At 51.1% G+C, this 27,217-nt stretch overlaps 1 protein-coding gene across 1 annotated transcript; it reads right to left on the reverse strand.

Moving 5' to 3' along the window:
• Positions 1-6,466: 6,466 nt before the first annotated feature.
• SP7 (Sp7 transcription factor) lies at positions 6,467-16,922 on the reverse strand. Its single transcript, XM_049783491.1, has 2 exons — positions 16,902-16,922; positions 6,467-7,825 (listed from the first exon to the last, which is right to left on the reverse strand). The coding sequence occupies exons 1-2, from the start codon at positions 16,920-16,922 to the stop codon at positions 6,551-6,553; spliced, it is 1,296 nt and encodes a 431-aa protein (XP_049639448.1). The 3' UTR covers positions 6,467-6,550.
• Positions 16,923-27,217: the final 10,295 nt, after the last annotated feature.

The raw sequence follows: 27,217 nt of genomic DNA on the forward strand, positions 1-27,217 counted from the left end.
ACAAACGGCTCAACGGAAGATAGAAAGGACGTTCGCGCTCTCCTAGCACGGACTTCCGGAGCGTCGGCGCGTGCGCGCGCCCCCTGGTGGTCGGAGGAGCGATCGGCGCGGACACGTCAGAGGCCCAACCCGACGTCCTGAAGGCCAAAGCGGTTTTTTGTTTTTCCCAATGACACTGCTGTTTTGGTTTTTTTTTTTCCTTTTCCCAGCTCCGAATTCTTCAACTGTTTTCCATACTCCCTGAGCTCGGGAAACCCATAATAAGCCACGCTTAGGAAAGCACCTAATTAGATCCTCATCCTACCTAAGTTTGTGGATCACCCCAAGGAAAATATAGACTGTCACGGCTAGAGAGCTTTGGGAGGAGGAAATGTCAGGGGGAGACCTTGGGTGCAGAAGTGCTGCATGCCAGAACGTGCCAGGAACCCGAGCCCCCAGGGTTAGGCAGAACGGGAAAGGGGAGCAGTTGAATGGTGGATCTTTATTTGAGCTCCTAGGGTGGCTACATTGAACAGTGAGGACTGTCCAATCGCCTTGAGTAAAGGGAGGCCAGGACACTAGGACCTAAACACAAAAGTCAGAGGCCAGGAGAGACCGCCCAACGGAGGGTATGTCTCCAACACAACAGAGTTCCCAGAGGACATGTGGGTGTGTCCCCCCTTAACAAAAACAGGAACAAAACTAAAACAAACTAGGCATTCTGACAAGAAAAGAAGTGAAGGGGCCAGAGTGATAACACAGCAGGTAGGGCCTTGCACATGGTCGACCCAGATTCAGTCTCTGGCATACCATGTGGTCCTCCCCAAGCCTGCCAGGAGTAATTTCTGAATGCAGAGCCAGGAGTAACCTGAGCACCGCTGGGTGTAGCCAAAAATAATAAGAATAATAAGAGGGGGCCGGGAAGGTGGCGCTAGAGGTAAGGTGTCTGCCTTACAAGCGCTAGCCAAGGAACGGACCGCGGTTCGATCCCCCGGCGTCCCATATGGTCCCCCCAAGCCAGGGGCAATTTCTGAGCACATAGCCAGGAGTAACCCCTGAGCGTCAAACGGGTGTGGCCCAAAAACCAAAAAAAAAAAAAAAAAAAAAAAAAAAAAAGAATAATAAGAGAAGTGAGGCTTGATGTTCATATTAGCTCCAAGCCAGGCATACAGAACTAGAGTCAACTATTGACAGGGGTCACCTCCTCTTACAGCTGTGTGACTTTAGAAAAGTCATTTAAGGCTTTATATTGCAGTCTCCTGGTTAGTTTACAAGGTTGTTTCTCATAAAATATTGGGACTGAAGGCATTTAATAAGCATTTAATAAGCTCAAAGTGCTAAGCATGTCAGAGAGTAACTATGAACGCTATATTATTCATTTCACCAATGTGAATTATGGGGACCAGAGCAATAATAATAATAATAATAATAATAATAATAATAATAATAATAATAGCAGCACTTGAACCTGGGTTCAATCCCCAGCACCTCATGTGGTTCCCTGAGCATTTCCAGAGCTAAGAATAAATCCTGAGCACCACAGTGTGTGACCCAAAAAGAAAACAAAACAAAAACACACCCCACTAATGAACTATTCCAGGAATGTTCCAGACATGGTCACTATGCCTGAGAGCAGTCAATAGCATCTAAGGAGACTGCAGAGGGGGAGAGGGAAGGTTTGGGTGAGACAGACAATATAGAGAGTAAAACAGTTGCCTTTCATGCAGCCAGAGTACCCTGACCTCCCTGGTGCTGCCAGAGCCAGTAATAAGCTTTCAGAGAGAGGGAGAGGGAGGAGAGAGAGAGCATGCCCCAGGTTTTTTTGTGTTTTGTTTTGTTTTGTTTTGTTTTGTTGGGGGGGGGTCACACCTGGCAGCGCTCAGGAATTACTCCTGGCTCTACGCTCAGAATTTGCTCCTGGCAGGCTGGGGGACTCTATGGGATGCCGGGATTCAAACCACCATCCTTGGGGCCGTAGAGGTGGCGCTAGAGGTAAGGTGTCTGCCTTGCAAGCGCTAGCCAAGGAAAGATCGTGACCGCTGTTCGATCCCCGGCGTCCCATATGGTCCCCCCCAAGCCAGGGGCAATTTCTGAGCACTTAGCCAGGAGTAACCCCTGAGCATCAAATGGGTGTGGCCCGAAAAACCAAAAAAATAAAATAAATAAAATAAAATAAATAAACCACCATCCTTCTGCTTGCAAGACAAATGCCTTACCTCCATGCTATCTCTCCAGTCCCCAGGTATTGTTTTGTGTTTTGTTTATTTTAATAATTTGTATTATAACCAAAGTGCATTACGAATCTTTCATAGTAGTATTTAAGGTACATAGTGACAATGAATGAGGGCCATTCCCACCACCAGAGTTGTCCTCCCTTCACCCCTATTCCCAGCACACTTCCCATATCTCCCTCATTTGTCCCCCAGAATGCTAGTGTAACTGCTACTCTCTGTGTATAGCTTGTTGTAGATAAATATCGATTCTATTGTCGTTGATTTTGGGTTTGGTGTTTGAGTCTGTTTTTTTTTTTTTTTTTTTGGTTTTTGGTTTTTGGGTCACACCCGGCAGTGCTCAGGGGTTCCTCGTGACTCTAAGCTCAGAAATCGCTCCTGGCAGGCTCAGGGGACCATATGGGATGCTGGGATTCGAATCATCGTCCTTCTGCATACAAGGCAAACGCCCTACCTCCATGCTATCTCTCTCCCAAGTCTGATCAATTTTATTTCCACTCACTGTTCATAGGACTGTTTGGTCCTGGTACCATCCATTCCCCTCTCCCCCAGGTTTTGTTTTAGAAACACCTAACACCCAGCTCAGTACACTGAGGGTTCACTCGCAACAGTGCTAGAGGCACCTTGTGGGAAGTTTGGTTAGATCCAGCTTATGCACTTCAATCCTCCCTTACCCCCAAATTATAATATTTAAAGCAAAGGGCCATTGTAGTTTTGCATTATCAAATCCTGCGTCTGCTCCTTTCGACCTGAAAAGTTCTCTCAAGAGAGTTATTTATTCCTCAATAACTTGCCTTACGTGTGGCCTAGTTCACTGTCATCTGGGAAGCTGAAGGAGCATAAAATAAAAACAGGGAGAGAGATGCAACTGAGGTCTGGGAACCCCTCCTTGAGCGGGGGAGCACGCAGGAGAGAAAGGGGGGACAGTGATGACAGATGAGGGAGTGGGAGAGCTGAGATCTCTGTATCCAGCCCCATCTCAAGCCCAGAGAGAAACTCTGAGGAAATCCTGGGGAGTATGCAGGAGGAAAAGGGGGGACAATGATGACAGATGAGGGAGGGAATGGAAGATCTGAGATCTCTGTATTCAGCCCCATCTCAAGCCCAGAGAGAGAGAGAGACTCCCCGAAAATCCTGGACCCCACATGTCAGGCCGAGCTCACTTTCGAGCTCCAGCAGGGAGCGCGGCCACCCTGGCCACAAAGTCAGCGCGCCCAGGGTGTTCTCCGGCCTCTGGGTGGGCGGGCTCCCCGAGACTCGCAAATCGGGGACCCTCCTCTTTCGAAGGAGGCCTGGAGGTGGTCCGAGGGGGGGCCCTGGAGTTCCGCCCGACCCCCGGCGCCCCGACTGAGGCCGGTAACCAGGCGCACATGGCCCGCCCGGCCCTGTTTGTCCTGGCAGCGCGCCGCCGCTATTTGAGGCGCTTTTTATCTCCCCGAAACCAGCAAAACCCCAAAAGCGGAGCCGAGGGAAGATGAAAGGGGCCGAGGGCCGGGAGGGGACGACCGCCGGGCTGTGGCGGGCGCGAGCTGGCACCGGCCAGGCGGAGCCCCTGAGGCGACTGCGCCAGGCCCTGAGGGGGGTCCCGAGGAGCCCTTGGGGGGCCGCTCTGGGCCTCGGCTTGCAGGGCGGACCCCCAACCCCGGTGCCCTGGCCCCCGCATGTTCCAAGCGCCTCTGAGGGAGCCTTCACACCACTGCGGCCTAAGGAGACCCTGCCAGGCCCGGGTTCTGGACCTGGCCACTGGGGGACACAGCCTGGCCGTGCCAGGGCATCCCCTCGGCCTAGTGAGAGAGTCCTCGGGTTGGGGGTCTGCACAGAGCCCTAGTGTGGCTTGGGGATGGTCGCCACAAAGTGGCTTTTGTTGGCCCGCTAATGCAATGGCAGGCTTGAAGATTGCAGGCCTTGGGTCTGTCTGCAAGGCCGCACGCGTCCACCGCCCCATCCTAGGTGGGCTCTGCCCAGTTGGAGATAAAACTTGGGGAGAAGCCTATGGGGCCTTCCAGCTTTACTGGGGTCTCGAACCCTCATCCCCCTGACCAGAAAGGGCTCCTAGGACCAGAGTGATAGATAGTTCAGCCTGGTAGGGGAGTTTTCTTTGCACGCGGTCGACCTGGGTTTGACCCCACACACACATCCCATATGGACCCCCCAACCAACCCTGCCAGGAGCAACCCCTAAGCATAGCCAGGTGTGGTCGGTCACCTTCCAAAGAGGAAGGCCTGGTGTGTTTAGAACTTACATTGTAGAATATGCAAAGGCATTCATTTATTCACCCCTCTCTCCCCCAATCTTTGTGTGTGTGTGTGTGTGTGTGTGTGTGTGTGGCTTTGGGTCACACCCGGCAGTGCTCAGGGGTTACTCCTGGCTCCATGCTCAGAAATTGCTCCTGGCACGGGGGACCATATGGGATGCCAGGATTCGAACCGATGACCTCCTTCATGAAAGGCAAACGCCTTACCTCCATGCTATCTCTCTGGCCCCTCTCTCCCCCAATCTTTCAAGGAAAAAAGTTTCTGGGTAGCCCACTCTTTCCCTCCCCCTTTCTTCTTTCACCAGAACATTTAAAATCAAACTTTTATTTATTAAATAATTAAAAAAAAGACTCCATGAGGGCACGATCCTTTCTTTCCTTTCCACAACATTACCCCCTCCCCAAGCTCCCACGGTGAGAACCCTTTCTTTCACCTGGGGGCTCCGAGGGAGCAGGAGATAGAAAAAGAGGATCCAAAGTCACAGAAAAAGGCATTCCAAGGCACGAAGCGGCTTTAAGAGTCACTGGAGGTGGAGCCGGGAACATCTGAGACTCAGGTTGGGAGCCTGTGATCAAACCCCACAGCTTGGGACCTCTGTCTTGCCCTCCTCCATCATAAATTCTTCCTTCTTGTGGCTTCTAGGCACCTGGTCGTACACTGTGCCTTGCTCAGAGTAGGCACTCAATAAATACTTTATTTATTTGAATGTGACCCCAGAGAAAGCCCTCCCCACCCATCTTTCACAAAGGACATCTTCAAACCAATGGCCTCTTCTGTTAGGTGAGTTTCCTCAGGTCTAAACTAGCATCTGCAAACTCTCCATAACCATGGCAACAAGGGATTAACCTGATGGGGTCATGGGAGGGGCAGTGGTAGAACTTGCTCTGGGGTTAAGGAGTTGGGGTACATTCCAGTTCTCCCCTCCATAATACTCAGATTCACAGCTTCTGGCTGGGGCTGAAAAAATCAGGGATCTCCTAGGATGAGTAACCCCATCAACTCTTTAACTGATCTAGCTAACCAACCATATCGGCAGAGATTCTATTACAAGAGAAACCCCATCCAGTGAGCCCCTGATGATAGACGTTCTATTATCAAGATCTCCACTAACACTTTTTTTTTTCTACACATAAATGAACTTTGCTAAATTTCCCATAGTAGAAATGGACTTTGGAGCCCAAGAGATAGTCAAAGAGTTGGAGCACATGCCTGGCATGAGGGAGCCCCAGTTTTAATCCCCAGCTCTACATGATTCCTCAAGCTCTTAGGGATCTGACCCAAAAAAAACAAAAAAGAAAATTAAAAATAAAAATGGATCTCCTTCCCTCACCAGTTCACTGACCTCTCATCATAACTTAGATAAATAGAATTATTATTACTATTAATTTCTCTTGGAATATAGGGGGTTAAATATATAGGCCTGGGGGCAGCTTCCCTGACCCCGGGGTCACCCCATCTTTGGGATTAGATTCCCCACTGGTCTGCCCCCTTCCCCAGCATCCTGCTCCCTGCCAGGTCACTAACCCCCAAGTCCCTAAATCTAGTCCCTAACGAAGAGGCCACCAGGGGGCAATAAATTATCATCATCATCATCATCATCATCTTGTGTTTGCAAAAAAGAACACTGAAATGTATGGACAGCAATGGGATAAAAAGTCGGGAAGAGGTAAACTGGACCCTGGAAACTAAGGAATAATGGCAAATAAATGTGGGAAATGGTAAAGATGCATGTCAAGAAGTGGGTGAGAAAGAGGGAGAGGGTTGGGGGGCAAATGGAAGGATAGTTGGTGCTGCTTAAGAGCAGAGAGCTGTGAACAAAGAATGGGAAGTGTTTCAGAAGTCAGCAAAGGAAAGCCAGGGGTGGGGAGAGATCCTGAGATAAGCCTTCCATGAATAGGCTCATAACAAGGGGAGGGGGAAGCAGAAAAGGCATGCAATGCAGAGAGAACTCAGGCCCAGATTAGCCAGGGAGAACAGAGAGGAGCCCTAAAAGGCAGCATGCTTGGAACGGAGCGAGTGAGGGACAAGCAATGGTCCACGGAGCCACAAGAGATGGGCAGAGCAATCTGGGGACAGGAGACCAGCTCAGATCTCCAACAGGTTGCTCTGCTCTGGGCTGCCTCCGGGGGCTTTCTCTGGGGGTGCTGGTGAGGTGGACGGTTGGGGTGTCTGACTGGCCTCCTCTTCCCCTGTGCTGCGGCCCTCCCCTAGCTCTTTGGCAACACTAGGAGGTGGCCCCGGGCCTGGCTCGCCATGGGTACGTTGGTGTTTGCTCAGATGGTCGCTGCGAGTAAAGCGCTTGGAGCAGAGCAGGCAGGTGAACTTCTTCTCCCGGGTGTGAGTGCGCACATGGCGCTCCAGCTCGTCTGATCGGGTGAATCTCTTGCCGCAGAAGAGCCAGTTGCAGACGAAAGGCCTCTCTCCAGTGTGCCAGCGCAGGTGGGCCTTCAGGTGTGAGGCCTTGCCATACACCTTGCCACAGCCAGGGATGTGACAGCTATGAATGGGCTTCTTGCGCAGCCCAGCAGCGGCCGCCCCCAGGCGCTCGAGCTCCTGGCAGTTTGGGCAATCACAGGAGGAGCGCCCCGTTCCACTGCCCCCATATCCACCACTGCCCCCGCTGCCTGAACCCCGCGAGGGTTTGGCTCCTCCGCCCCCCTCCAGCTGCCCACTATTGCCCATTGCCTTGGGCTTATAGACTTCTTGGGGCAAGACATGCTGAGGACCAGGCTGCAGGAGATGAGGGGCCGGGTAGGGAGCGGGATTTAGTGGGGAGAAGTCGGAGGGATAGGTGGGCAACTGGGGGTTGAGGGGGGGTTGAGCAGGGCCTGTGGGTAACGTTCCTTGCAACCCATCACCCTGGCCCTGCGCACCACCTAGCCAGTTGCCCCCAGGATGCATGTCCCACCAAGGAGTAGGAGCGTTGCCCGGGCCTGGTGAGATCCCCGCGTGGATGCCTGCCTTGTACCAAGAGCCGTAGGGGTGTGCCATGTCCAGAGAAGTGTAGACACTGGGCAGGCAGTCGGAAGAGCTGTGCCCCTTCGGCACTAGCAAGCCTGGGTCCTGGGTGCCCGTGGGCCCAGGGAATGAGTGGGAGAAAGGGGGGTAGTCATTGGCATAGCCAGAAGTGGGTGCCGGAGGACTGCCTGCAGGGGAGAGGAGCCCATTGGTGCTTGTAAAGGGTGCTGGGTAGGCATCGCCCATGGTTTTGGGGGCTGAGAGGTCACTGCCCACCGAGTAGGGCTTCTTTGCGCCTGCTTTGCTCAGTGCGGTTGAGTCCCGAAGAGGGCTGGAGCCACCAAACTTGCTGCAGGCTGCAGTCAGCATGGCCAGGGGACTGGAGCCATAGTGAGTTTCCTCCTGTGGAAAACAGACACCTGTTTAGCAGGGAGAAGGCAGAGCACGGGGAGAGGGCAAACTCTAGGTAAAGGGCCTTGATAATATGACAGAAAGGCATTTGCCTTGCATATGGCCAATCTAGGTTCAAACCACATAGCCAGAAACTTTAAACATACCCAGGTTTGTCCCAAAACAAGCAACTAACAAAAAGAACTAAAGCATATGCTTTTCATGTAGGAGCTCCTGGTTCCATCGCTGGCAGTTCATGATCCTTTGAACATTACTGAGAACAGCCCCCTGTGCCCCAAGCACCCAAGGGTATTGTTGAAAACAAAATGAGGGGGCCAGAGAGATAGCATGGAGGTAAGGCGTTTGCCTTTCATGCAGGAGGTCATCGGTTCAAATCCCGGAGCCCCATATGGTCCCCTGTGCCTGCCAGGAGCAATTTCTGAGCCTGGAGCCAGAAATAACCCCTGAGCACTGCCGGGTGTGACCCAAAAACCACAAAAAAAAAAAAAAAAAAAAAGAAAGAAAAGAAAACAAAATGAGGGGCCGGGCGGTGGCGCTGGAGGTAAGGTGCCTGCCTTGCCTGCGCTAGCCTAGGACGGACCGCGGTTCGATCCCCCGGCGTCCCATATGGTCCCCCAAGCCAGGAGCGACTTCTGAGCGCATAGCCAGGAGTAACCCCTGAGCGTCACCGGGTGTGGCCCAAAAACCAAAAAAAAAAAAAAAAAAAAAAAAAAGAAAACAAAATGAAACAAAACAAAACAAAAACTGAGGGCAAGGGGCTGAAGCAATAGGACAGAGGGTAGGGTGTTTGCCTTGCATGCAGCTAGGTTTGATCCCCAGCATCCCATATGGTCTTTCATGTACCACCAGGAGTGATTCTTTTTTTTTGTTTGTTTTGTTTTTGGGCCACACCCGGCGGTACTCAGGGGTTTCTCCTGGCTGTCTGCTCAGAAATAGCTCCTGGCAGGCACGGGGGACCATATGGGACACCGGGATTCGAACCAACCACCTTTGGTCCTGGATCGGCTGCTTGCAAGGCAAACGCCGCTGTGCTATCTCTCCGGGCCCAGGAGTGATTCTTGAGTACACAGTAGAGTTAGCCCTGAGAACTGCTGGGTGTGGCCCAAAGTTAAAAATAAAAAGGAAAAGACCAGTAATAACTAAGTGATCAGTGAGACCCAGTTATGGTGTGGAAGGAGAGAGAAGCCCATGACTAACTTAGGGGCAGCGGTAGGGTGTTTGCTTTGCATGCTCAGTCAACCCAGGTTCAATCTTTAGCACTCCACAGAGTCCCCCAAGTAATGCCAGAAGTGATCCTTAAGAGCAGATCTAGGAGTAAGTCTTGAACATCACAGGTGAGGCCCAAAACAAACAAACAAACAAACAAAAAACCCTGCAACCTAATATCCCAACCTAAGAGGCAGGGAAGGTCCCTATGGAGTTCCAGGTGGGCTGTAGGAACAGGAGATGTGGAGGGATAGTAGAGTTGATAGGGCTCATTTGCCTTAAATGCAGCTGACCTAGGTTCAATTCTTTAAATCCCATTTAGTCCCCCAGCTCTCCAGGAATAATTTCTGAGCACAGAGTCAGGAGTAAGCCCTGAACACACAAAGCAAAACAAAGAACAGAAGATGCTTCCTAGAGGGCAGAAGAGAGAGAGAGAGAGAGAGAGAGAGAGAGAGAGAGAGAGAGAGAGAGAGAGAGAGAGAGAGAAGAAGAGGAGAGAGAGGAGAGAGAGGAGAGACAGAGATTGGAGAGAGAGGAGAGAGATTGGAGAGAGGAGAGGAGAAAGAGAGAGAGAGAGAGAGAGAAGAGCCACAGGATGTGCACATGGTACATGACTCATATTGCAATTGGAGCACCACCAGGTTTGATATAGTCCTCCCTGCTTATACCCTCACCCCCAAATAAACAGGTTAGAGAGGAATGAGAACATAGCAGTACCTGATGAACTGATAATAAAGGAAGGATCTGACTTTTGGAAATTAGTTTGGTATGGACCAAGATTAGGGACCTGGAGAGGAAGAATTGCCTTCACAGAGCAACATGGGCAGAAACTCCAGATTTCCCAGCTCTTTAAATTTCTTTTTTTGGGGTGCCGAAGAGATAGCATGAAGGTAAAGCATTTGCCTTTCATGCAGAAGGTTATTGGTTTGAATCCCGGCATCCCATATGGTCCTCCGAGCCTGCCAGGAGCGTTTTCCTAGCATGGAGCCAGGAGTAACCCCTGAGCGCTGCCGGGTGTAACCCAAAAACAACAAAAATTTTTTTCTTTTTTTTAGTGGGGGGAGTTGGGGCCAAAGCTGGCCAATTCCTGGCTCTATATTCAGGGATCACACCTGATAATGCTCAGAATACTATATAAAGTGCTGGTGATTGAACCCAAGTCAGTCAGCTGTGTGCAAAGCTAGTACCCTAACTCCCAGGCGATCTCTCTGACCCCATATTTCTTAACTTTTTGTTTGTTTTGTTTTGGGCCCATACCCAGCAATACTCAGAGATGCTCTGATAAATGCCATACCCACTGTACTATCTCTCCAGTCCTGAAATTTCTGTTTTATCCTGGACATGTCTTGTGTCTGCTCAGCTCCTGATGGGCAGTGTTCTGGTCTCCCTGAGATGTCCTCAAGTCCTCAGTAAGGAAGTCTTTTGCAGGGCACTGCCTTGCATCAGCAGACCCAAGTTCAATTCCTGGCACCCCATATGGTTCCCAAACTTCTCTAGGAATAATCCCTGAGTATAGAGTTAGGAATAAGTCCTGAGTGCCCACAGGTGTGCCTCCTCCACATGTACACCCCTCAAACACAGAAAGAATCTCTTGGGCAGGAGCAGTAGTAGAGTGGGTAGGTCATTTGCCTTGCATGTTGACCAGGTGTGATCCTTGGCACTCTATATGGTCTCCTGCATTGTGTCACTAGTTTTCCCTAAGTGTAGAGCCAGGAGTAAACCCTGAACACCACCAGATATGGCCTCCCTCCCCCCAATCTCTTGCAGGGACTCTGCTGAGGAAAAAAGAAGAGGAAGTAATGATGGAGACACTGAGCCATAAAAGGAAACACGACTGCACCAAACCACAACGGTGGCTTAGGCCAGAATTCCTTCCAAGCAGACATGGGTGCTTCCTGCTTTATGGGGCTAGTTGGTACCCTGTGGGGAGACCATGAAGTCCTCATGGGTCTCCAGAATAGGGGATTGGGATGACTTAATTGTGCTACTAACTTCCGTCTTCGCCTCAATGTTCCCTAAAAGGCAGCCTGCAAGCTATTCTCTCTTGACCTTTCCTGCACAGTGAGTGAAGGAAGGTGTAGATTTGGGTTGGGGAATGTGTACGGGTTGAGGGAGAGTCTTTCAGAAAAGCAAAATGTCCTTACTGCTAATCTTCCTTCTCCATGGGCAGCTTCAGGCCCCCCAGGAAGAGATGCCCTAGATTCTAGGGCCTAGAATCTCTGCCTGGCATACACAGATGTCCATTATTGAGAATCCCAATGAAAAAGATGCCTTCAAAAGCCAGTCTATTTGGTGTCCTTCTGGTGAAAAAGAACCTAAGAGCCCATGCTTCCCAGGACTGCCAGAAGCTGCTAGAATATGCATGCATGTAACACCAGAGGCAGGTCTGGGCTCTGGAGATTGTAGTAAGGGGTACAGTCACCACTTCTGCTCCTGTTAAGTCTTCCTGAAGTCCTTTGGCCCCATGAACTCCCAAACTCGAAACACCAAAGCTTTCTCAGATTTGGCAGTGGGAAAAACCCTGACTCCCTGGCATCAAGTCTCTGCCCTAGAGCTTTGATCCTGCCAGCAGAGGGTGGGCTAAAACAGGGCAACTGGCAGCAGACACCAGCCCTGCTGAACAGAGAGGTAGGAAGGGGTTGGTTCCAAGGAGGCAGGCTGTGTTGGGGAGCACAGAAACCCAAGCAGAGGAAAGAGATCCCTGAAAAGGCCCTGAGGATGAGGCTGGAGCCATAGTACAATGTTAGGGCATTTGCCTTGCAGGTACTCAAGTTCTATCCCTGGCAACCCATATGGTCCCAAGTCTTCCAGAAGTAATTTCTGAGCACAGAGCCAGAGTAAGCTCTGAGCATTGCCAGGTGAGGCCCCCAAACCAAGATAATAATAATAAATGAAAATAAAATAAAATGTTGTGAGAAGGGGAACAGGCGGTAAAACTGGCATAAAGAGCAGAACTGGGGCCAGAACCTAGCAGCACAAAAAGGTCAAGACAAAAAAAACTGGGAGAGAAGCAAATAGAAATAGAAATTGCTGATGGAAAGAGAAGGGGTTAGGAAAAACAGGCAGGGAAGGAAGAGGAGAGGGAGGAGGAGGAAGACACCCTTCCTACATAAAAGAAACCCCCCAGACCAGGCCACTCCCCACCCCCTTCTCCCCTGGCTGCCCTCCCCCTTCTGCCCATCCAGGCCAGCTCCAGCTCAGGCTCTGTTGGTTTCCCTGCGGTCGGTTTATTTTTAAAAAACGCCGACGCGGTCCCCCACGACCGGCCCTCACACTGTGGCCACAGGGGCCTCAGCCAAGCCCAGGGACCCCACCCAGCTGTGGGGAGGGAGTGGGGGTGAAAGATGACAGAGGGCCTCAGGGTAATAGGAGACCCCAGCCCTGGGCACAGCCTCAGGGTAGGCAAAGACTGGGAATAGGGATCCTCCTGAGCAGCCCTCTAGGCAACTCCAGGCCCAACAACCAGCACTTGCCTCAGTTTCCTTCTCTTGTGCCTTGTGCTGGCCCTCAGGAATGAGACCCCCAAGGAGCAGCACAGCCAAGGATGGAACCCAGGACTTTACACAGACAAGGACAACAGCTACCCAGTTGCATGTTTAAAACGTGCCTCCGGGCCTGGCCTTGCACAAAGCTTCAAGACCCGGAATCACAACGTCTTTGAGCACTGCTGGGAGATGTTATAACCAGAGCCAGGTGTAGGCCTGAACACCACCCCCAGTTTGTCCCCCAATTAAAATAAACAGGAGCGAAAGAAATAGAACAGCAGTGAGGTGCTTGTGGGTGACCTGGGTTCTATCTCAGACATCCATATGGTCCCCCAAGCCCACCAGGAGTGATCCCTAAGTGCAGAAGCAGGAGTAAGCCCTGTCTACAGCTGAGTATGGCCCCAAAACTAAAAATAATGTTTTAAATTAAAAAAAAAATCAAATGGGGCTGGAGCGGTGGCGCAAAGTGGTAAGCCTTGCTCACACTAGCCTAGGACGGACTGCGGTTCGATCCCCCAGCATCCCATATGATCCCCCAAACCAGGAGCGACTTCTGAATGCATAACCAGGGGTAACCCCTGAGCATCACAGGGTGTGGCTCAAAAACAACAATAACAAAAAATCAAGGGGTTGGAGAGATAGCACAGCGGTAGGGCATTTGCCTTGCACGTGGCTGATCCAGGATGGACCTAGGTTCGATTCCTGGCATCCCATATGATCCCCTGAGCCTTACCTCTAGCGCCACCGCGCTGGCCCCTAATTTAAATTTTTTTTTTTTTTTTTTTTTGGTTTTTGGGCCACACCCGGCAGTGCTCAGGGGTTACTCCTGGCTGTCTGCTCAGAAATAGCTCCTGGCAGGCACGGGGGACCATATGGGACACCGGGATTCGAACCAACCACCTTTGGTCCTGGATCGGCTGCTTGCAAGGCAAACACCGCTGTGCTATCTCTCCGGGCCCTAATTTAAAATTTTTTAAGTAAATATGTGGGGGCTATGGGGCCAGAGATATAGCATGGAGGTAAGGCGTTTGCCTTTCATGCAGAAGTACGGTGGTTTGAATCCTGGCATCCCATATGGTCCCCGTGCCTGCCAGGGGCGATTTCTGTTCTGAGCATAGAGCCAGGAGTAACCCCTGAGCGCTGCCTGGTATGACCCCCCCCAAAAAAAAAACCCAAAAATATGTGGGGGCTAAAGAGATAGTATAGTGGGTAGGGTACTTGAGATGTATGCAACAGACCCAGTTCAATTCCTAGTACCCCATGGGTCCTCTGTGTCCTGCCAGAAGTGATACCTGAGCGCAGAGCCAAGATTAAGTTCTGATCACCACCGAGTGTGGCCCAAAAACAAACCATAAAATAAAATAAAATTTAACATTAAGTGACTGGAGAGATAGCACAGCGGCATTTGCCTTGCAAGCAGCCAATCCAGGACCTAAGGTGGTTGGTTCGAGTCCCAGCATCCCATATGGTCCCCCAGGCCTGCCAGGAGTTATTTCTGAGCAGATAGCCAGGAGGAACCCCTGAGCACCACCGGGTGTGGCCCAAAAACAAAAACAAAAAAATAAAAAAAATAAAAAAATAAAATTTAACATTAAAAATAAATCTGTGCCCCACAGTAGTCAAATAGATTAGCATTCATGGTCAGGAATCCTGCCTAAGTTGCTTTCCTTCATCCCTCCCTCCACCCCACAGTCCCACATTCCTCAAAGAAAACAAAACAGGCCAGGAGGGCTTTAGAGAAGCCATAGAGGCCTTCTTCTTGAGCCTCTGGATCCAATAAAGGGAGTGGGGTTGAAGGTGAGGGGGTGGCAAGAACATAGCAGAGTGGGAACGCACATGCTTCCAACATATGAGTTCCTGGGTTTACTCCGTAGCAACATGCACACACACACATGTAAGTATTGAGGGGGTCTCTACACAAAGAAGGGACTGAAAGGCAGCATCAGAGCTGCCCTCAGAAATAAATGCTCACCACATATCTTGCATAAAGTTTGATGGGTCCTAGGCTCTGGACACCCAACATCTTAACTTCCTAGTCTCAAGTTTTTAGCCTTCTCCCCAAGTTTAATTCCTCCAACTTTCAATTCTTCAACCCTAGCATCTAGCTCCCATATTCCCCCATTGTTCCCCTGCATCTCAGCTCAAATGTGCTTCTCAGCAAGCAGTAGCTGTGGTCCCCTAGGAATCTCCAAGTTCTTCCCACCATTAAAGAGCAAAGCAAAGTGCATCCTGATGATAGATAGCAGGGGTAGGGGTGTGAGGACATTTGGGCTGGTGCCCCAGAAAAATGAAAAAGATGAAGGCATGGGCCCGGAGAGATAACACAGCGGCATTTGCCTTGCAAGCAGCCAATCCAGGACCAAAGGTGGTTGGTTCGAATCCCGGTGTCCCATATGGTCCCCCGTGCCTGCCAGGAGCTATTGCTGAGCAGACAGCCAGGAGTAACCCCCGAGCACTGCCGGGTGTGACCCCCCCAAAAAAAGATGAAGGCATTGGATTACTTCTATGATAGGGGCATCTCCAGGGCACAGGGACTGAGGGGACATAAATTCTGATGTCAGGACTCATTTTGCTAAAGGCAATCCCAATCCCATTACTTTCTAACAGGCTTTGGGTCAGCCCCACCCCCAAACATCAGTGCCACGCTGGCAACTCTAGCATGAAGCCTATACCCACTGACATGGCCCTTGTCTAGATGGACCCAGGACTCCCATGCACCTTATTCCTCCATCTTAAGAGCAACCATGGTGTTTCAACAATAGCTCAATCACGGGTTTCCAGGGAAAAGTCAGGGTAAACCTGGCCTTGTGACAGTCAAATTTGGGAGCAATACGTGGGGACCTGGGGGTCATTAACTAATTAAGCAAAAGAAACAAGGGCATGACATGCACCCCATTGCTTTCATACCATCTCCTTATAGTTACAAACTCATATTGCTCCTCACCTAGGCTCACAGATACTCAGGAGCTCCTGCACACATACCCCTGAAGCTCATGCAGCTTGCCCAACCCTAGAACTAACATAGACCCAGGCCACTGAGTAAACCAACTCACACACTACTCATGTCACTTCCTGTGTTGCCTTCCTTGGGGCCTGTCTCTCCAGAGACCCGTGCACAGACACTGGAAGCAGAGATGAGGACTTCTGAGGCCTAGGCTATATTTTTCATTGTTGCTGTTGTTGTTATTTAGTTTGGGGGGTCACACCCAGTTTTACTCAGGGATTACTCCTGGCTGTGACTGAGGAATCACTCCTGGAGAGCTCAGGGGATCATATTAGATGCTGGGGGTTGAACCCGAGTTGGCTGCATACAAAGCAAGTGCCCTACTAGTTGTTCTATAGCTCAGGCTGTGGGACTCCAGACTCAGAAAGTTCAAGGCTACTGAAAGGGAATGATCTTTAGGGAGTGAGTCCCAGAAGCCAAAGTTCTGAGGGTCCTAGAATGCAGGGTAGGGACAAAAGCAGAAGACCTGTGAAAGATTCAGCAATGAACCGAACTCCGAACACACTCTCAGTCTCTGTGTATTCAGGCACCTTCCCCATTCACACACCTTCTGGTTTCCAAGTCTGCCTAATCCTCCAGAAACCCTAGTAGAGTTTGCATTTTTTTTTCCTCCAGATCCCTAGTCTGACCCCCACAATACCTTGTTTCCCCTCATCCCCAAGACCAGAGGTAAGGGATGCTGGGGTCCCAGCCTGGAGGGGAAGTGGCTCAGTTCGCTCTGGAGCCTCCCACTCCCAAAATAGAGCTGAGTTTGTCTTTGGCTGAAAGTTAAATATTTGTGAGCCGGGCAGGCGGCCTCAGACCCTGGCCCTCCTCCTGGGTTCCCTCTCAGGCCTGGACCCAGTTCCTTTGGTCAGCCCCCCACCCCCATGCTCTGGACTCCCTTTGGCTCTTCTCTCAGAGTCCTTCCTTCTCTCCTCCAGACCCCAGCCCAAGGCCCAGACCACCCCCACCCCAATCCAAATCAGACTAGATAGAGGCTGCCCAGGTTAAGAGTTCCCCCAGAAATATCCCAGGGAATAGTATCCACATGCTAACTGGGCCCATATAACTACTCTCTCCCTTATCCCTCCCAGCGCCCTACAGGCCTCCTCCCTCGGTCCCTGTCCTACTCCACAGAGTAGGTGCTTGACTGACTTTGGGCTCCCTGCCCTTTACTGCCCTAATCTTTTCTCGGGTCCCTTAAGCCCTGGCAGGACTCTCCTCCCTGAACTCCTGTCCTCTGCTCCTCCCTCCTCTGATCCCACTCCTCTCCTCAGAGATATCCTAGAAGTGACAAGCAGCACTACAGCAAGTGCCTGAATGAGCCAGAGGTGGGAACGGATTGGGGCCACTCAGACTTCACTCTGGAAGGGAGGAGGGGGGCAGTTACCTCAAGCAGGGAGGACGCCATCCTGAGGCTGGGGACCGGGTCCCACGGAGCCAGGCAGATGGAGAGAGCCGAGTCGGAGAGAAGGAGAGGGAGGGAGAATGGGAGAATGGGAGAGAAGAGATCTAAAGTTAGAAGGGACTGGGGGGTGGGGGGTGGGGGGCTGCTCTCTGTCTGTAGGGATCCACCCTCTAATTACAGCTTTCCCAGCGGAGAAGGCTCCGGATCCAATGAGCAGGGCGAGAGAGGGAGGCAGAGGGTCCAAATTTCCTGCTCCATTTGCTGAGCTCCCCAAAGAAGGGATCTGGGCGGGAGAGGAGAAGCAGGGCTCCCAGGGAAGGGTGGAAACAGGAGGAGGGGTAGCAGCAGGGCAAGTTGTCAGGGCTTCCTGGGGGGTGCTGGAAGGGAGCCTGAAGGGCCAGTGACCCAGGTGGCCCACATCCGGCCCCAGCACCCCCTGGGTATCTGTGGGAGACACACAGAGCTGCCCGTGTCATGTACCTGGAGATCTGGGGCTGAGTGTCCTGGCCCTCTCCTCTGGGAGGTCTGGCAGTGGGCGTGCAGCAGGGGGGCCTGGGGGGCCTGGAGGGGCTCCTGCTCCTCCCAGGCTAGCTCCACTCCTGTTCCCGCTCAGGTTGGGATCCCAAGGTCTTACTCAGACTCCCGAGTCCTGGCTGGGCAACTGCAGTAGCTGCTGCTGCTATTGCTGCTGCTGCTCCTGCTGCTCCTACTCCTGCTGCTGAGGCCGCTGCTGCTGCTGAGGGAAGGAACAGGAGGGAAAAGGAACAAACCCCAAACCACTAATTAGAGATCCAGGGGGGGATGGGGGACTGGGGACGACACTCACACAGAGAGACTGGAACACACTGACATACACACTCATGGACAAACACGGGCTGAATCGCACTCACAGGGCCACAGCCAGTGTTGGGAGTGAGCGCACACAGACATGGCTGGAGCACGCAGCCACACGCACACACCCAAACTGACCACAGAGGTGCTGCTGCCCTGTCCCCACCTTGGGATCAGGGGAGCAGTGTGCCTGGGTCTGGAGTAACATGTGGATACGGAAGGTGATGTGTGTGGTGTGTGGATGTGTGTGATGTATGATGTGACTGTGTGGTGTGCATGTGATTATGTGGTTTGTGTGTGTGATGTGTCCATGCATATGACGTGTGTGATATGTATGGGGAGGGTGCAATTGTATGCTGCATATGTGATTGTCTGGTGTGTGTCTTTGTATGTGGTGGGTGGGTGTTGCGTTATCTGTGTGAGTATGATATGTGTGTTGTGGATGTGTTTTCTGTGTGTGTTGTGAGAAAGAAGAGGGAGAGAGGCTATGCTCTGAGCAGGGAGCTTCTACTGCAAACATTGAGGGTCACTGAGGAAGGCAGAGAGCAAGGAATATGGGTTTTATTTCTAGACTCATCTCATTTTGTAGAATAGAATCAGAATCTTCTGATTCAGAAAAAAATTTGAGATTTAAAAAGATGGGGCCGGGGCCGGGCGGTGGCGCTGGAGGTAAGGTGCCTGCCTTGCCTGAGCTAGCCTTGGACGGACCGCGGTTCGATCCCCCGGCGTCCCATATGGTCCCCCAAGCCAGGAGCAACTTCTGAGCGCATAGCCAGGAGTAACCCCTGAGCGTTACCGGGTGTGGCCCAAAAACCAAAAAAAAAAAAAAGATGGGGCCAAAAAAAAAAAAAAAAAGATGGGGCTGGAGAGATAGCATGGAGATAAGGTGTTTGCCTTGCATGCAGAAGAATGGTGGTTCGGGGGCCGGAGAGATAGCATGGAGGTAAGGCGTTTGCCTTTCATGCAGGAGGTCATCGGTTCTAATCCTGGCATCCCATATGGTCCCCCGTGCCTGCCAGGAGCAATTTCTGAGCATGGAGCCAGGAGTAACCCCTGAGCACTGCCGGGTGTGACCCAAAAACCACAAAAAAAAAAAAAAAAAAAAAAGAATGGTGGTTCGAATCCCGGCATCCCATAAGGTCCCCTGTGCCTTAGGGGCAATTTCTGAGCGTAGAGCCAAGAGTAACCCCTGAGCGCTCCTGGGTGTGACCCAAAAAAAAAAAAAGATATAAAAAGATGGGCAAAAGGTCGTAAGATCAGCTCACCTACCCATAAGGATTCTAGCCCTTTGGAATAGAAATAAATACTATATAAAGATATATTTATATATATTACCTATATAATATATAAAGATAATAAATAAAGACACCATCCATACTGCCAGTTCCTTGGTCCTAGGTCCTTGGTGGATACACCTTTCCTCTAGAACCATCTTTTCCCACTTCAGCAGGAAGAATAAAAATTAGCACTCAGCAGACTTCCCAGCCTGGCCTTCTTATCAAAATAGGGAACAAAAGAAGGTAAACCAGGCTGAGGGACAAAACCTGCAGTCTATGAGCAGAAACCTGGACCTTGAGGAAAGTTAATAGGAGAGAGGATGGACCCCAGTAGTGGAACCAGTGTCCCTCCCAGCAAGGACCTGCACTGGGGTATCTAGCAAGTGATTCCCCAATCCAGTCCTCCTCCTCCCAGCCCTGCCCATTAGACAATGGGGCTCTCTCCATCTCCACACCCCTGGTTCCCCATAGGATCCCTGCTAGTTTGCTTTTTGTTTTTGTTTATTGTCTATTCTCAGGGATCACACTCCAGGTGGTACTGGGGGTACCATATGTGGCTAGAGGGTTAAGGGGGTTACACTCTGCTGTGTGCCTGCTCCATCCTGTCTCTCCACCACTACCCAGCTTGCTTTCTCGGATCTTCAGCAGCAACTGCTCCATTCCTTGGCTCCTTTTGCTCTCCAAGCTCCCTAGGGGGAAGCTGGGGAGTAGAAGCAGATTAAGCCTCTCCACTTCCAGGGTTTCATGCTGAAGCAGTCAGCAGGGGCTAGCGCAAAGCCAGACCTAGAAGCTCTGGGTTCTAATCAATTTTAGGGGCGTCCAATTTTAGGGTAAATGTTAGGGGACCAAGGAGAACTGGCAGACAAAAGAAAGGAAGAAACAGATCGAGAGACACAGCAAGTGAGAACATTTGATAGAATCCAGAGAAACCTATGGGATAAAGAAAGAAGAGGAGCAAAATAAGCTGCAAGTACGTGGCAGTAAACAAAACAAAAACAAAAAAGGCACAGAGACACAGAGATGAGAAAACAATGACTCTTGAAGGACAGGTCAGAGAAAATAGCCTGAGGCTGGCTCCGGAGGAGGCAGAGGGTTAAGATGCCAGGCAGGTGGGGGGGCAGGGGTAGAGTATAAATAGTGCATAATTGTGTCCGATGATTACATGGGCCACCCCACCCGTCTGCCCAAGAGGAAGTGCCCGTGGTGGGGTGTCCCTGTGACCTAGAAGTCTCCCCCTGGTGAGGGTGTCTAGTCTAAGGTGCCAGATGGATTTCTGGGGCCCCCACTCAGAAGTTAGGAATGAGAAGAGGAAAACTTTGGACTGGAGCAATTATTTTCTGATGCCACCGAAGTAGCCTGAAACCTGTTAGAAGGGGGTAACTGAGGCAGAACAAAAGAGCTGAGATGGAAGGTGAGGGGAAACTGGGGTTCAAACTCACCTCAGGAAGAGGAAGGAAAAAGGAGGAAAGGAGAAAACTTCAGGGAAGAGGTACAGGGTTTGGGTAAAAGAAACAGGGTAAGGGCAGGGAGGGTGAATATTCTCCACTTTCCTTGGGGGGGGGTCTTTATCCCTATTCCTATCTGGGAAGGAACAGGAGTGGGGAGAGAAAGGAGGGAAGAAACAGGGTCCCCAGAAAGATGTGATCCCCCAGACACAGAGCCCCTCCCAAAAATAAGTGTCAAAGTCCTCAGCTGCTGGGCCCCCACCCAGACTTCAACCACCCACTTTTTTTTAGAAAGTTGTACAGCTGAGACGCTAGTGTTTGTGGGTCCAGCTCCACCTCCAAGTGTATTCCCAATGCTCTGGGCTTCGGGTAAAGCCACCCAGATCCCTGACCAAGGCCGGCTCCTCAGCTCAGCCCAGCCTCCCTAGGGGTGGGGCAGCCCTGCCTGACGAGGCGCCATGTGGCAGGGCGGGCAGGGCTGCGGCTCTGGTCCTTCCAGTATAAACCCCCTAGGCATCTGGTTTCGATCCACCACCACCCACCACCCTGGGGGCCCCCAGCCTCCGCCCATGGCCACCCAGACACTGAACTCCCAGAGATGGACGCCCTGAAGTACGCGGTGGGATAGTGCCTTTCTGATCTCTCCAGCCCAGGACTGAACCCAGCCACAGCAACCACTCCCTTCCCTGCCTCCAGGTCCCTAACAGAATGGAAGCGGCGGAATTTTTAGGTCAGAAGGGAATTCATCTGGAATCATGATCAGTCCCTCTTGAATGGGCAATGGAACTCAAGAGAGAGTGAAAACTGGGGAGATTTCTGGTCCCCTGACCTTGGAGGACTCCCTACCCTCAGCCACCCTCTTAGGCTGGATTTCAGCTGATATATCTCCTAATCCTATCTGGATTGTTCTAGAAGGTTGAGAAATCTCTGGTGAACAGTAGATATTGCCCCGGTTGGTAGTAGAGTTAGAGATAGAAACACACCCTAATACACACCAAATGAGCCATGCACTTTTAGATACAACTTGCACATGTATGATGTCTGAAAGGATGTAATAAACTGACAGCAACCGTGCTAATAGGTATCTATATCTACAAATCAATCTACAGAGGCAGACTTCACCATGCTTCCACCAAAATTCACCTACCCGCTCAACAAACACTCACAACAGGATCCACCCCTGGTAGATCTTCATCAAAACTCATCTAAAATTGGGGCCAGAGAGATAGCATGGAGGCAAGGCATTTGCCTTTTATGCAGAAGGTCATTGGTTCAAATGCCGGCATCCCATATGGTCCCCCAAGCCTGCCAGGAGTGATTTCTGAGTGTGGAGCCAGGAGTAACCCCTGAGCACTGCTGGGTGTGACCCAAAAACTAAAAAAAAGAAACAAAACAAACAAAAAGAAAAACCACCTCATCTAAACTCTTCACCTAAAATCACCCTTGGGGGGGGGGACGACTCACTCACTCACAGTACACCCAAAAATCAAGTCCCTAACAACTTTTCATTGTAAGGTTCTGGAGATACCATATGTGTCTAAGGCATCTGAGGGTGTCTGAGTACCCTCTTCTCATAATCTGGGATAAGAGTGACTTGGTGGCCACTGCAAGCCTAGTGCTGCTCTCTCCAGTGTGCCCTGATCCCCGCTATTCCATATCCAATAGCATTCAGAAATCCAGATGGCCCTGTGAACTCCTTGGCCCTGGGGAACCCCAGCCTCCCCACCCCACCCCACCCTACCCCCCCTTGCTCTGCAGCCCCACTGACTCATCTCTCCCTCTGTGAAGCTCCCCAACCACAGGGGTCTGGAAGACATGTTTGGAAAGTTGTGCTCATGTCCCAGGCCCCTGGTCTGGCCACTACCACCACCACCCATGTACCCAAGCCCAGCCCTTGTCTCCAGTCGAGATACCAATGACAGAAAACAGGGGACAGGAAACAAAAAGCATCCAGAAACAGGAAAATAGAAAGACAAACTCAGTGACAGAAGGAAAAACAGAGATTGTGGGGATACAGATAAGAGACAAGGAGGGGGTCAGAGAGATAGCACAGGAGTTAAGGCTGCTTTTGCTTTGTATGTGGCTGACCCTAATTTGATCTCTAGAATCCCATATGGTTCCCCCAAGCACTGCAGGGAGTGATCCAGAGCACAGAGCCAGGAGTGAGCCTTGAATGCCAGGTGTGGTCCCTCACCCAAAGAGAGAGAGAAAGAATAGGCAGGACTAAACTAAATATGTGAAGAACTCAGAGAAACTTAAACCCTCAGGCTGATCCACTCATAGATGTGGATATTGCATGGTGCTTTGTCCAACACTAGGCTTGTAAATTCTGGGAGCTGGAGAAAAAGCTCCCAATCTGGGAGACAGCTGAAGACATAGAGAAAGTGAAGTGATTAAGAGGCTACCAATCTTTTTTTTTTTTTTCTTAATCTGGTGTTTGGACCGCACATCTGGCTGTGATCAGGGATTACTCCTGACTCTGTGCTCAGGAATTACTCCTGGTGGTGCTTGGGGACCATATGGGATGCCAGGGATTGAACTCAAGTTGACCACATGCATGCTAGGCCTATACACTATATTACCACTCCAGCTCTGAGGCTAGCAACTTCTGCATAGAGGAGTTTGGCAAGGAGGTCTTGTACCCCAATATTTATTTGCACAGACTTATGCACTTCAACTTCTCCCTCTCTGTCACAGTCCAGACTTCTCTTCCAAGAGCAGGCCTGTCTTTGCCTCTGCTGCTAACTCCTAGCTCCCTTTTGCTCTGTGCCTCAGTTGATATCTGAGCCCAGAGATAATACAGAAGTTCATGGGAAGGCAGATCAAAATAAGTATTGGAGGACAAGAGAGATATTCTATGGGTAAGGGGCTTGCTTGCCATACACATGACAGACATAGGTTTAATGCTGGTATCACATATGGTCTCCCAAAAACCATCTTGAGCAAAGAACTTTGAGCAAAGATGAGTATGATCAAACACCAAGACAAAACAAAACAAAAAGTACTATGGATGGAAGGATGACCCTAGAATAAGTGAAACCTGTCTGGAACTAAGGGGGTCACTGGGAATGGGCATTGAATTAGAATTCAGATCATCTCTAGAAAGTGACCTTTGTAAGGTCCCCTAGATACATGAAATCTTTTATGGACAAAAAAATAAAACTTGGGATGCTAGCACCCTGTCTCCAACCCTTAGAAATGGAACTTACAGGAATTCAAAATTCCAGACACATGTTTCCCCTTATCTTTTTCTGACTTTTTTTAATAGGTGTTATTGTTTGTCTGGAATAAACCCTAAATGTTCAGAGGTTAGTCCTGGCTCTTGGCAGTGCTTAGGGCACCATATGGGACGCTGCTCTTGGAGGTACTCAGAGGGATCATGTTATGCTTGGGATCTAACCAGGGTTAGCTTTTGCCAGGCAAGCACTTTTGCCCATATTATCATTTGGGGCCCTTTGTTCCTTTGTTTTGGTTTTTGGGCCCTACTCTGTGGTGCTCAGGAGACCATGCAGGACTGAGGATGGGACTCAGTCTCCAATGTTTCTCAACCAATTTCTTTCTTTTATTTTCCTTTTTGATTTTTTGGGCCACACATAGCAATGCTCAGAGCTTACTCCTTTCTCTGAGTTTAGGAATCACTCCTGGCGAACTTAAAGGACCATATGAAATGCTGGGGATTGGTTCAAATCCCGGCATCCCATATGGTCCCCCGAACCTGCCAGGAGTAACCCCTGAGCATGGCCGGGTGTGACCAAAAGAAAAAGAAAAAGAAAAAAAAAAAAAGAACTGAGATCAGTCATAAACATAAAACAAAAATAAAATAAGAACTGAGATCAGTCATAAATAAGGCAAGTGTCTAAATTCCTGTACCACCTCTCCAGTCTGGCCCAAAATGAACGTTTTTGAGGTGCTAAAAGTTGAGTGTGACAGAATGACAGAATAGAGGATGACACAGAAGGTCTGGAGGTCTGGGTTTGATCACCAGCCTCCAAGCACTGCCAGAAACAATCCACATTCCCCCCCCAAAAAAATAGTCCACTGAGAACTATATGGTGGTCCCAAAGCAAGATGACCTAATCATCTATGCAGGAAATGTGAATGTGGTTATCAAGGATTTATGTGGACATGTGTATGTGTTTGTGTGTGTATTATTCTCCTCTAACTGTGGAGAGGAGAATGACTTGGGTAGGCAGTTCTGAGTAAATCAACACTGTTAGCTTGGACAGGTTAGGTAACTAACCTTTTTCTGGGGGACCCATACCCAGTGGTATTCAGGGGGTCACTTTCAGATCTGTGATCAGGGGTTGCTCTTGGAAGTGCTCAGAGGTATGTGATGCTTGGGATCTAAACAGGGTTAACTTTTTGCCAGGCAAGCATTTTCACCCTTAACCTTTGATGCCTTGGAGCCTTCTTGAGAATAGAGAAATATAACACAACAACCTCCCAGGGTTGGGAGGATTAGATTATTAGGGACTAGAACTAATACATATGGGTAGGGCTGGAGTGTTAGGACATTTGCCTTGCACACGTCGATCTCCAGCATTCCATATGGTCCCCTGAACCTGCCAGAAACGACTTCTGAGCACAGAGCCAGGAGTAACCCCTGAGCGCCGCCAGGTGTGACCCAAAACAAAATCCATCAATCAATCAATAAAAGTTTTTGATAGTTGAGTTTCAGTCATATAATGTTCCAACATCCAGTCTTTGAGGTAATGCAGGTGAGCAGTGAAGAAGGGAGCTGTGGAGAGCCACATTACTGGCCTAGATAAGGGTGTCTGAGGCCCATCCAGATGCCTCAGCCCAGGGTAGGCAGGCATTTGAGATGTGTACCCCCTGTTCTGAGAAGCTCTTTGACAACTGACACATCTGGTCACAGATAGCTGAGGGTCTGGTCTCCATCCTCCCTTCTGCTCCCTCCTCTTCACCCACTCCTCACAGTCCTCTCCAAGAACCCCTCTAAGTTCTGTCCCATTCTTTCTCTTCCCACTTCCCGGGATTTGGAGAATCCAGGAGATGCAAACATTCCCTCCTGACAGTGGCAATAGGTCTCTTGACCATTTGGATCTAAGATCACTGCTGGAGGGAGGTTTGAGACCAAAAGAGGGTCAAGCTAAGGCAGGTTTGGGGAGGCAGAGCCCCAGGTCCAGGTGATGCCCGCATAGGCCCATCCAGATGGACAAGGGGTCCAGGTGCCCAGGTGTCTCTGGCAATCTTGGCCGGGTCCGGGCCGTCGCTGGCCGCCTGTGTGTGCCTCAGTGTCCCCAGCAGGCCGGGCGGCGCTGGGGCAGGAGGGAGGGTCGGGGGCGGGGTGCGGGCAGGCCGGGCCGGGCCGGGCCGGGCGCCCGGGCAGGAGGCAGCTGCATATCTGCGGTCCCGACCACAATTGCTGGGAGTCGCGTCCCGGAGACTGGCGGCGCTGACTCTGCCCGCTGCGGCCGCCGCGCCGATTAGAGCCCGAGAGGGCGCGCCAACCGGGGGCGGGGAAGGGGGAGCAGGCGGCGGCGGGGAGCTCCGGGTGCCCCTTTCCCCTGCACCGCAGCCAGCGCCCCCAACTGCTCCGCCCAGTCTTTTTTTATTTCTCTGCAATCCGAACCTGTATTCCAGATCCTCATCCTACCCAGTACCCCCTACCCGCCCGCTGACCCTCTCATGTCTCCCTACACAACCCCCCAAGAAAGGAATAAGGGGACTCTGAGACCCAAGACCCCAGGGGTCTTGGATCTCAGAGTCCCCTTATTCCTTTCACCCACCGCTTTGCTTTGCTTTTCCCCACCAATGCTAAAATAAAAATTTTAAAAATAAAAGCCCTTGCCTGCTAAGAGGGCAGCAACTGGAGGGGACAGACAGACATTCAGGGGGTCCAGAGCACCCCCTGCTGGCTGGCCCCAGGCCTCTGCCCCTCCCCCTCCAGCTGTGACCTCCCTCCAGCTGTGGTGGTTGGGAAGAACTGGCCGCTTTGATCTAGGAACGTGGCCACCCCCTCCAGGCGCCCCATTAACCTCCATTATATCAATTAGGCAGCCCTCCCAGTCCTGGATCCGAGCTTCAAAGCCCCCCTCGGTGGGGAGCAGAGGGGGCTGAATCCGTTGCTTCCCCCCCACCCCATTGACTGAGCAGTGGCACCACTTTCAGAGGAGACCCAAGTGTCTGTCTGTCTGTCTGTCTGTCTGCCCTCAGCTTTAGGAACCTGCTAGAAAAGGCCAGAAAAGAAAACTTCAGGGGTTGCTCAGATCCTAAACCTTAAGCATCCCTAGGAAGAGAAGCAGATAAGAGAGGGAAATTCTTCTGCTGGAGATTCAAGTTCTCTCTGTCAGTGATTTCCAGTCATTTCCAGGTCCCTTCCTAACCTGAGCATCCATCACTTCTTCTGCCATCTCCAGTCCAGAGGGGAGCCCCAGCCACCCCTTCTTAATCCTATCTCAACATTCCCCCTCCCTCCTGAACCGATTTCCTCTGGGGGGGCCTGAACAAGGCCCAGCACAGTGGCCGCTTGCTTCCTGGAACATTTTCCTATATCCGAAACCGCAGCTCTCTCCCCAGGGACCCACTGATCAAGGCCAGATGGGAGCCGTCCTGGGGGGGAGGAGAAGGAGCTGGGCTCTCATCCTCACCCCCTCCCAACCAACGCAGGCGCAACACAGGGCACCCCTGCCCCTACACACAAAGATACATACATGACTCATGTCATGATGAGCACATACCATGGGTGTTCATGATGGCCTGGACCTGGAGGAACCTTACAGGA

The sequence above is a fragment of the Suncus etruscus genome, chromosome 11, assembly GCF_024139225.1.
Source record: "Suncus etruscus isolate mSunEtr1 chromosome 11, mSunEtr1.pri.cur, whole genome shotgun sequence".
NCBI lineage: Eukaryota > Metazoa > Chordata > Mammalia > Eulipotyphla > Soricidae > Suncus > Suncus etruscus.

What these genes read in the sequence shown, in the direction of transcription:
- SP7 (XM_049783491.1), bottom strand. Translation starts at nt 16,922, where the DNA reads ATGGCGTCCTCCCTGCTTGAG. An exon ending in TGGCGTCCTCCCTGCTTGAG is followed by an intron (nt 7,826 to 16,901) that starts GTAACTGCCCCC and finishes TGTTTTCCACAG; the next exon opens with GAGGAAACTCACTATGGCTC.